The sequence below is a fragment of the Rhodamnia argentea genome, chromosome 7 (assembly GCF_020921035.1).
Source record: "Rhodamnia argentea isolate NSW1041297 chromosome 7, ASM2092103v1, whole genome shotgun sequence".
Taxonomy (NCBI): Eukaryota; Viridiplantae; Streptophyta; class Magnoliopsida; order Myrtales; family Myrtaceae; genus Rhodamnia; species Rhodamnia argentea.
In genome coordinates this window covers 28,755,182-28,765,833 of record NC_063156.1, presented here as the reverse complement: position 1 = coordinate 28,765,833, position 10,652 = coordinate 28,755,182, and the positions used below count along the sequence as shown (strand labels likewise).

General features: G+C 43.3%; 2 protein-coding genes across 3 annotated transcripts; one reads left to right on the top strand and one right to left on the bottom strand.

Annotated features, from left to right (window-relative positions):
- Window positions 1-499: 499 nt before the first annotated feature.
- LOC115749733 (cyclin-dependent protein kinase inhibitor SMR4) lies at window positions 500-1,094 on the bottom strand. Its single transcript, XM_030686678.2, has one exon. The coding sequence runs from the start codon at window positions 900-902 to the stop codon at window positions 705-707; it is 198 nt and encodes a 65-aa protein (XP_030542538.1). The 5' UTR covers window positions 903-1,094; the 3' UTR covers window positions 500-704.
- A 5,993-nt stretch (window positions 1,095-7,087) lies between these two features.
- Window positions 7,088-8,611, top strand: LOC115749699 (probable WRKY transcription factor 49). 2 transcript variants are annotated; one of them, XM_048282437.1, is made up of 3 exons: window positions 7,088-7,424; window positions 7,535-7,684; window positions 7,887-8,611. In XM_048282437.1, the coding sequence occupies exons 1-3, from the start codon at window positions 7,183-7,185 to the stop codon at window positions 8,410-8,412; spliced, it is 918 nt and encodes a 305-aa protein (XP_048138394.1). In that variant the 5' UTR covers window positions 7,088-7,182; the 3' UTR covers window positions 8,413-8,611. The 2 variants fall into 2 exon arrangements, with proteins under 2 accessions (XP_048138394.1, XP_030542492.2); XM_030686632.2 differs by having other exon boundaries at window positions 7,884-8,611.
- The last annotated feature ends 2,041 nt before the right edge of the window (window positions 8,612-10,652 follow it).

Genomic DNA, 10,652 nt, shown 5'->3' with positions numbered 1-10,652 from the left:
GGATACTTCAGAGGCACGTATGAATCCATCCGGAGCTGTAGATTACAGATGCTGGTAACGTGTATCATGTTTGTGTCATTTTCCACTCTGAACAGAGATAGGTTTACATGAGTAGAACATCTTTTAGGAGCATTACATCTTTATGAAGTCGTCGAAGAAATTTCCGCGGTAACAGGGCAGACGCCAGCAGAAACTTGCAACCACGGCAAATATGCGTGGCAACAGGGGAACGCCCAATTTATGTACCGACTGTACGGACATCGAGTGCATCCATGTCTCGGCTCGCCTTTTGAATTTCTACTTGTCAGAATGCCCACGAAACCTTGATCAGTCCGCAATGGCGTTAGCGTTGGACATCGAGTGCATCCATGTCTCGGCTTGCCTTTTGAATTTCTACTTGTCAGAATGCTCACGAAACCTTGATCAGTCCGCAATGGCGTTAGCGTTCGTCAGAATTAGGATCTAACTTATTTTCATATCTAAAGAGCATCATCCACGCAAAACGAACGTCTCCTGCGAATTGCAATACAAAGATCAATTACTAATGAAAGCTGCTTACATTTGGGCGTCGAATCAAGGAATTTCTCTTCGAGAATTCCACGCGATCCTTTTCGTTTTTACAATTATCCCAATCGAGAAAAAGAAAAATCCACTGCCGCTAATCTAACAACTAAACTAATCAAGACACCATAATTCAATACAAACTAAGCACAAGCTTCTCTCCTCGGAGGCACAGAGAACAGAGCATCGAGATCCGGCGGCTGGAAGTACCCGTTCTTCGGCGCGTCCCTCATCTTCCCGCTGGCCGGCTTCTTCTTCTTCGGCGGTGGGGGGCAGATGCTGGGCGGCGGAATTCTGTACTCCTCGTGCTTGGGCGTCGTGCAGCCTTCCTCCTCTGCCATTACCGTCGGTTCCGAACCCAAAACGAGCTTCGAATTTCAAGATCTTCGAAACAAAGGAAGAAACGGAAAACTGGAGAGAGGGAGAGAAAAACAGAGGACTTCGCTGCAGGTGGCGAAGGATAACGAGATTTTGAAAATCGTAGCTTGCAATCTTCGGGGGAGGTGCGGCTTCTGCGATTGGAATCGTGGGCTGATGGTGGGCGACAGCTATGCGGAGCTTACGGATAGCTGACGTGGCGGGGGAAGACGTGGCCCCATGTTGCCTCCGCGTCTTCATCGCCATTCAAATGCGGCGGCGCCTACCTCTTTTGCGCGGGAAAACTCTGCCGTTTTTGAAGCACGTGTTTGTTGTCGTGTTTTACGGGGAGAAGCTAATTTGCAGGGCCAGACGGTCGTGGTGTCCGGATTGCCGGTCGCTGCTGTCCACGGGCCCAAGGCGACAACCGACCCCGAGGATCGACCTCAAGTTTTAGTATTTGGAGATCAAAAGTTGACTTATAAATCACTCAACATGACATTTTTCCAAATCAATATGAGACTTGAGATGTCACAATTGGAGTAAAATCCTTCGAAATTTTGAATTTCGATTTTATCGATGGGAGATAATCATTTATCCTATATGAAAGATTTCATTCCCGTTGTTCATACGCATTACAAATAATCACCCAGATTTCGACGGAATTTGTTGAAAACCAAAAAGTTTCCATAGTAGATGCGAAAGGCAAGATTGGTCTTCACTCTGTCAAGATCAATAATTTTTATTTTTGCGTGGTTCACTTGTAATTGTACATTTTATACGGTCAACATACTAATACATAAAAAGATTTTCTGTTTAGAGAAGTTATCATATTTGGGATGGCAACAATCCCTCTCTTTCTCTCTCTCTATCTAATTGGACCCCGGCCGCTCAACGGGGTCTAGATGTCAGATCTGGGTGAGAAGCGAGTTGCAAGATCCGGAGGGAGAGACATAGCGAAGCGATCAACAGCAATGGCATGACCAGACCATTGTTGACCCATGAGATCCAAAGGAAAAGATCCCGAGAGGCAACGGCAGTGTGGGCAGAGAGAGAGAGAGAGAGAGAGAGAGAGAGAGAGCAGTAATCTGGTGGCTGCCCATAGAAGAAGATAGCAAAGGAGCTGGAATTGGTTGGGACGCGGTTCATGATTCATACTGCCATTATAGAAAAAGCATGGGATCCCGCTCGGTGGCTTTTATAATTTGAATTAATATTTTATTAGTCGTTGATAGTTACTGCTTATAAATATATATATGCATACTTTTTTCGCTTGTGATTGAGTGATTAACAGAAAATTGTGAAGTGATAATTATAGTGAAATCATTTACTAAATGTAACCCTAATTTAAACATGAACCCGAATAAAACCTTGTGTCTCAATTTTTCTTTTTCGCTTTCTTTTTCTTTTTTTTTTCTCCATATTCTTTCATTCTTTTTATTATTTATCTTCTTCCCTCCACCGATTGTGAGAGCCTTCAAGATGGCCAACGAAGGTCACCTGCCACAGGCAAGGGCTCACGCGCGCTCTCCCAAATGTGGTCGGCAAGGACTGCGATGCCGTTGCCCAATGTGGTTGGCAAGGGCGTGGGCCTTGCCTAATTTGGGCTAGGACTGAGCATGCAAGCCGTCACCTATAGCCGTTGAGGGCTTGTTGGAGGGTCACATCTAGGCGAGGGTGTTTGAACCCTTGCATGTAGTCGGCAGTTAGCAAAATGGGCTACATGGAGAAATTGTTAAAATATTTAGAACTATCTAAATTAAATTGATGGTCATACAATAGGTTTATGGCTTTTTAAATAAATTTTCCAAAAAATTAGAGGGATACATGACTAAGAAGTGTATTTCTTGCTTTTTTTTGTGGAACTGGTGATTATGCACCCCTTCCTTGTCAGTTCTTGGTTTGTTCTGAGCCTCCTTGAGTCAGTTTCCGAGATTCCCTGTAACGTATGGGCAATTAGGACGTCCCCTGATATGTGCTTATGTATTTTAGGGTTTGTTATCGATTGAACGGACGACATCGAGGATTAACCCAGGTCCGACACGTGTTTTGTTCATGAAATCTCGAGTTGTTTTGCATCGATTTTCGACGAGCTTCACTTTGTCGATGCTTTTGATGTCTGTTAACAAAACTTCGGTCTTTGTTTTGAGTCCTAAATATACGTCTTGCAGGAGACCACATATGTCAATAGAATCACTTTCATCGGTCCGCGTGATTCATGTTTTGTTGAAGCATCTAATTGGAATTTACTATGAATCTAAACTTTGGGTACAATCATCTGAACTTTTCTAATATTAGGTATAATCATCCGATTGGTAGAGTTTGAGAGAAATCACGCAAAATGCAACCCTTACTTTGCGATAGAATTATTGACAACCATTTATCAATCCGTTAAACTTTTAAAGTTTACTTTAGGAGGAGGAGCGATCGATATGTTCGATTTAAGTTATTGCTATCTCCAATCCGCTCGAATTACGAAAGATTGGAGCCCTACATGCTTGTTGCTCTAAGCCCCCGGGTTGGCCGAAGTCTAAGAATCTGTCCACACAAGTTAACAGATGTCAAAGGCACAAATTGGGTGAACGATGTGCCTCGAATTTACAAAGTCGAGTCCTTCACTCGCCATGGTTTGACTTCCGTTTCCCTTTGGGCTCCCCCCAACAGCTCCATTCTGCACACGTGACACACGGCGCGGCCGCCACACGTGTCTCCCAGCCGCTGGCCCCCTCGGCCCACCCGGACGGAGGGGTTGACTCTTTCTGATCGATCACCCGCATGGGAACGAAACGAGGGGGAGTTTCCCGCAGCCAAAGCAGCAGCTAAACCTACGCCCACTCTGAGAGTCAACGCCCCTTGTCCTCACGTGCAAGACACCGGGGGGGCCCACCTGGAAAACGCCCAGACCCCCCTCCCCAAAAGTCAAAGCCCACATGCGAACAAAACCTCTACCTTCCCTCACTGCCAAGGCAATCGACTTGCGGTGGGGAGGGATTAGGAACCGTCGTCGTCGGCTTGTGCAGGAGATGGGGTCTTCTGTGGCGCACACTTCGGTCGGCTGGCTGGGGCAGAGTAAGTAGATTCATGATTAAGCTTGTTAATTGGAAGAGATAGACAGAGAGGGGACTAACATGTTTGGCTTCGTCTATCTATCTCCTTATCCATCGATTTGTGGTACAAGTTCGAGATCTCGTTGCGAGGAGATTCGATAGATCTTACGATGGGCGAGGTAGGCCGAGGATTGCATTCATCGTGAACAATGTCTCGTCCTATCCCCATTCTGGAAATCACATGAGTTACCACTGCCGATTGCCTCACATCTCATGAATTGAATTAGTATATCTCCAATTGAAAGGATAAACCCAAAAAGCCACTTTTGATTTAGATCGAACATAACTAGATACGACTATAGCAGAATTTCTTCTACAACACATTCGAAAGTGGATTGTTATCCTCGCAGCTAAGAGAGTTAAGCGCACTTACTTTAACTCCTCAAGATCATGAAAACTAGAAAGGACGATTCTCCTTTGAATGCATTTCAATCACACAAACGATGTAGTTTCAAACAATGACGTATCTAATCTCGGTTAGGAGTGTAAATTAAGTCGATCACTCGAGCGAGAATCAAGATGTTAGGATATGCGAGAATAACATTTATGAGGAGTGAATATGACTAGACTATAGTCCTAAGAGATGTGTCGATAAAGATACATAGTAGCTCAATTAATGCTGCGAAACCACCACTACAATCAGAGTCCCTGCCCACGTGGGAACAATCACTTCCCAAGCAGAAACTTCAAACGTAGGTTCCGTGAAGTGGTCTCCTCATCATGGATACCAAATAATACAGAGAAAATTATCAAGAAAGCCTCAAACCTATTGTAATTATACGAATTCAGTCCTAAACTTTTATTTTTTGTCAATTGAGTTATAAACCTTTTATATTTGGACCAATTCAATCAATTTGGCCGGCTGGCTCTGACGTAGACTATTTTTAATAAAAATTTTTGTTTTTCGTTTTATTTTTTTTTCTCTTTCTTCCTACTAGGGCCAACGAAAGAAAAAAAATAAAAAAGAATATTAAAATATTATTAAAAATTATCTATGTCGGCGTTAATGACCAAATAGACTCAATTGGCATAAATGCAAGAAGTTTAGAACTTAACCGGCAAAAAATAAAAGTTTAGGACCGAATTCGCATAGATTCTGTACATTTAGAACTTTTTTGGTAATTTTTCAAATAACACGCTGGGGGGTTTAGCACCAAGAAAGAAATTTGTAGGACTAATTCCAATATTTCGATTCATAATCTATATAGTTCCTAGGCAATTAATTCGTGCATGCATTATTTGCTTGCGTGCAAGGGAGAGGTTAAGTGCTGAGTATATACCGTGCGTGGCAGTAGGCAGTAGGCACCATCATCACTATTCAATGAGATTGCAATTGAGAATTGGGATGAAAAGAGAACGGGGATTTAGTAAAGTCGAAGGACATAGTTGAAACTTAGAAAGTGAGTACAACTAATGTGGAAAATAGTGGGGTCCACGATAGGTAACATTATATGGGCGTTCTCTCGGATTTATATGCTTTGGGATTGACTTTGTTTAAGACGTAGTAACGCATAGAGTCAGTTTATTGTTTCGATAAATAATGTTATCCCACATCAGGTGAACCAGAACATGCTCATAATATAGATTACGCTAAATCGACTCGCATTGTGCCGTTAACTTTCGAATTCCTGACAATCGACGGACGGACATACTCAAAATTCTAACACGTTTGCCGGTCGAATTATCCTCCATCAATAAGTTTAATTTTCGAACCATTTAAATAACTAGACCTTTCGCAACATAGGACAATATTCTCACAAAACTTTTCATAGGGTCAAAGGAGAGAGGCATGTTCGGGGCTTTGAAGTGTCTGTCCGCCTCCTTAATTATATATTTCCACGCTCCAATCTTAGGTCAAGTCCCAACCTGAGCGTGGGACGAGTGTTGACATCAGCCTGACAAGATTTTTCACAGTGGAATTTCCTTTTTGTTCTCTATAAAGCATTTCTTGCTAAATTTGTAACTGAATCGGCATCGTCAGATCACCTTCACTCAATAATTTACGATAAGGAGGAAGGCACCATGCAATTTCCGAGGGTGTTATCGGTGTTTCTTTAGTGGTTGACTCTTCTTTTGGTGGAAATGGGTCCCCGGATGAGCTAGCTTTCGTCCACCTCCATGCATCCATCCATGGCATGCACAGACAAACACGCACCGAACACCAGAACCAGAAGTCAGTACTCTCTGAAACAGTGAAACATTTGTCTATCTATCTATCTATCGATGTTACACACCAGAGTACTTTAATGCACAATATTGAAGTTAGGGTTTGCATGTAAATTTATTTTACATGAATTAACTCGATCAAATGGTATGTGTTCTTTACATACTCACCTCATCGTTCGAGCACAAAATGTGTAATGATAATACCACATTTATATTCCTTAACAGGAAAGATCCCGCCACCGAAATGATTTAATCAAGAAGATACTTGCAGACGCGTCCACACTCTGACATATGAAAATCCATGATGGAGAAAGAAAACTATCGGGTTTCCATAGAAAGTACTCGGTAAATCGCACTCGTCGGTGTAAGTAATCAGCACCGGCTATCTTTGTTTTTCTCAATAAATTCGAGTTAGGTAGGCTTGATCGCTGCACTAAATATAGCGTGCAAATTCTCGAAATATAGCTTGTTGTCTACTCATCTGGACGTGATGGAATGAAAGCACTTGCTAATTGTCTATTGGGATCTGAGTCATCGGATAGAAAGAAACTTAAGAGTTTATTTATAGCATCATCGTAATTGTGGGAGTTACCTAAGTTCAGGATCCTCAACAGTCCCACGTACGAAGAGATGCTTTCTAAGATTGACCCACCGCGAAGGCCAATCCACAGTGCAGAAAAGTTGGCAGGCGTGGAATTCTCGAAGAAGTCAATTTCGAGTGCGTACAAGAGAGACTCTCGTGTCCGCCTTTCGCTTCAAAAAAGTCAATATATATGTTACATTTAATGTGACTATAGTAAGGCCGGGATGAACACGTAGACGCCACAACAACTTTCTCTTCCCTTCTCTTCATCTGCTCCACTCCATCCCCTTTTTCTTAAGCTTCTCCCATCATCTCCTCGCTCTCGCTTCTCATCTCCATCTCCCTATCTCTTTCTCTCTCTTAATTTGATGTAACCCTAGTATTTTGCGTGAAGAGCTTGAAGTTATAATGGAGGACGGCATGGTTTTCGGTGACGACGAGGAAGAGCTTGTGAGGGAGCTTCTCAACGTGGAGTCTCCCCTCTTCATGACGATGGACCCGTCGACGGAGTCGTCTGATCAAGAGGCCGCCATCAAGAGGCTCATGTCCAACGTCTATTCGGGCCCCACGATCCAGGACATCGAGAGCGCCTTGTTCTTGAGCACCCACCACATGGATGCTCAACCACCACGAGATTATTCACCAGCCAGGTTTATTTCCGATTTTTTTTCCGGTCTGATCATGTAGTATCAGGTGGACTAGGACTGCCATTGTGCTTTGTGTGATTAGTGGTTCATGGCATGTTCTTCTTGTGGCTCAGGGTTCAAACTTCGTCGTTTCAGAGGGGGCTCAATAAGATCGAGCACAAGTATACGCTTAAGATAAAGAGTTGTGGAAATGGGGTGACCGATGACGGATACAAATGGAGGAAATACGGCCAAAAGTCTATCAAGAACAGTGCCAATCCGAGGTAACTATGCTTTCTTCTCTTCAAACCACATTATATCAACTTATGTTGTAATAGCTCGAAGCTCTCTGATATGAGGAATTTGATAACGTCTCGTTCTTCAACGTCATGGCAGAAAATACTACTCTTGCTTGAAAGTTTGATCTTTGTTCTTTTTTTTTTTTTGGGTTCTTGTTTTGGTTTATTGGACTGTATGAAACAGAAGCTACTACAAGTGCACGAACCCAAGGTGCAACGCCAAGAAGCAGGTGGAGCGATCCAGCGACGACCCGGACACGCTCATCGTCACCTATGAAGGTCTCCACCTCCACTTCGCGTACCCTTACTTCCCCCTCGACCAGGCCCACCAATTGGACCCGCCAGTCAAGAAGCCCAGGAATGACGCTTCGTCGACCGACGCCCAAGCCCACGATAAGGCCAATCAAGTCCAGGAAGCGGAAGGAAGCGCCGCAGCCTTCACGACCCGGCCAGCCCAAACTGCGATCGAAGACTGTCCTCTTGGCTCGACCCAAGAAGCGATCGGCCGCCAAGGGCTTGGGCTTCTCGAAGACGTGGTGCCCTTCATGATTAGGAACCCAACGAGGAGCAACGTCGTCTTGGCCCATTCGTCGTCTTCGTCTTCTTCGTCGTACAACCACGTCTCGCCTCCAAATTCGCCTTCTTATCAGTCAAGCTCCCCGAGTTATGCACCGCCGTACTATGGCATAGGGCTTGGTCCATGCATCAAGTGAACATGCGCGCACATGCGTTAAAGTCGTGTATAGTTTAAGAAGGCGAATAATTAGGCAATGTTTCCAAGGTTTCTTTGCATGTGACAGGAACGTACCGGTTCATCTATATATATAGCTGTAATACGCGATAGTGATATTATTATTATGGTAAAGTCCAGCTTGTGAATTGTTATTCAATTTTATGGTGCTTTTGAGTCGTTTCGACAAGCGGATCGCTCTAATTTAGGCCTAAACAAAGTGGAAATGAAGTCCCAATATGGGCCCTGATATGTGCAATGGAGCTTACTACCTTCTTGGCTTGTGGACCTACTCATCGGCAAGACTTGGGCTGTTCACGATTGACTCCAAGGCTATGTTTAGCGGGCCCATTAGGGCTATTAAACATCGATCGGGTGTTTCTCTCCATTCCACAAAATGGGATTGTTTTGCGTTTAGGATTGGATAACCCGTCATGGGGTTCTGGTTTTGGTGGTCTCGCTCATTCATCATCTATTCCATTTATAGATTAAATGGGAGATGGAGACGTTTAGGAATCGAACTCAAGGCCTCTTGGATCTCTACGAGGTAAGACTCTCTTGGGCTGCCTTTGGTCGTTCGGTTAAGGTTTGGGATAGGATAATATATTGTTAATGTGGACATATCTAATCCTATAAAGTATTTGGTGTGCTTTAAATATGGTTAAACAAATTAAAAAAATCAATTAATTTACTGAAAAGGGCAAAGAAAAAAGAAAAGTTGATAGAAAAATGAGAGAGAGAGAGAGAACAACACATAGATTAGGGGAGGATGGTGGCCACTATAATAGTGGCCCCTCGGGGAATGCAACCCATTTCGATGGTGAGCCCAAGGATATATTCCACCGTCTCATTTTCCTAAGCGATTCAAACCTCGAAAAATGAAGAAATTATTTTCTCAAAAAATATTTTCTGTGAAACATACGGAGCCTTAATAAAAGAATGAGGGGTTGGCATGGCGCCACTCTTGAAGCCGCCTCATTTTTTTTTTTTTTGTAATTCCTATTCTATTTGGGTCTATTCCACTCCTAACCAAACAAGTAATTAGGCCTTTTTTTTTTTTTTTTTTGGATGTGGACTTAGTCAGGTGTAATCCATTGAAAAATATATCACCAAACGGCAAATAGGATATACTTCCCATCCTATCCGGACTAAAACCGAACTACCAAACAGAACGTTTCTCATTTTCTACTGCTATTACTGAGATGGTTGAATTCTCAATTTTCGTTTGCCTTCATCCTATCGAAGATTCGGAAGCGAAGTACTCATTGCTGATCTCTCGGCATTTTAAGCTCACCCTGTTCTCACTTTCTGACAAGTCGCAAGCCTCTTCTCACGGGCTGATATACTGAGAGTGAGTAGAGGCATCGAACCGGCGAGCTTGGGCAGCTCGGGTCAAGTCAAGCCTCGTGGAAGGCTCTGCGTGTTTTTCTCCTATCGAAGCAAAAGATCGAACAAATCTTCTGGTAACCCCTCAGATGCGGACCCCATCTCCGTCGTGGGACAAAGCATGTGGTTCGGAGTCGATTGGCAGCGTACGACATTTTCGCAAAAATAGGAGAACACGGAGAGCCTCGAGCTCCTGCAACTTGAACCTTGGATCCAACACATAGGACACCAAACCAACTTCAATGGAAGTCGATCAAAGTCCCCTGTTTCGATTTTATCTTCGCTCGAACTCAATCATCTAACTGAGGTTATCATTATATTAGCAGAAACACTCTCCTAGATAAAGAAATTTATAAAGAATTGCAAAGATTATTTATGCCAACATCGGCCGTACCACATAAAATGATCGGACATCCACGTCGTCTATTTCCTATCAAAATTTTTCGAATAGAACTTGTCAGGCTCGGGTCGGACTCTTTTGCCTAAGCCCATCCGCATGTCCAGCCATTTTTTTGGCGTTATTTGTATGAATTTGGTGATAAATGTTAAGTTTTTGGCAACCCAAAAAGGAAAAAAAAATCATGCTAGCTGTTGCTCGGTTTCATATCCATCATATTCAGAACAGAGGAAATCTCCAGAGATTTCTCAAGTAGGTGAGGGCAGATGCCACCTGAAGGATGATGTTAATCAAGTCCCAAAAGAAGTTGATTGCCAACCGAAGTATGATGGTATATTACTGATTAAAGATCACGAGACAACTAGCAATCAAATGATTAGAGTTGCGTCGGGATTAATTTCGGGACCATCCACTTTCGAAAGATTCTTACGTTGAAATTT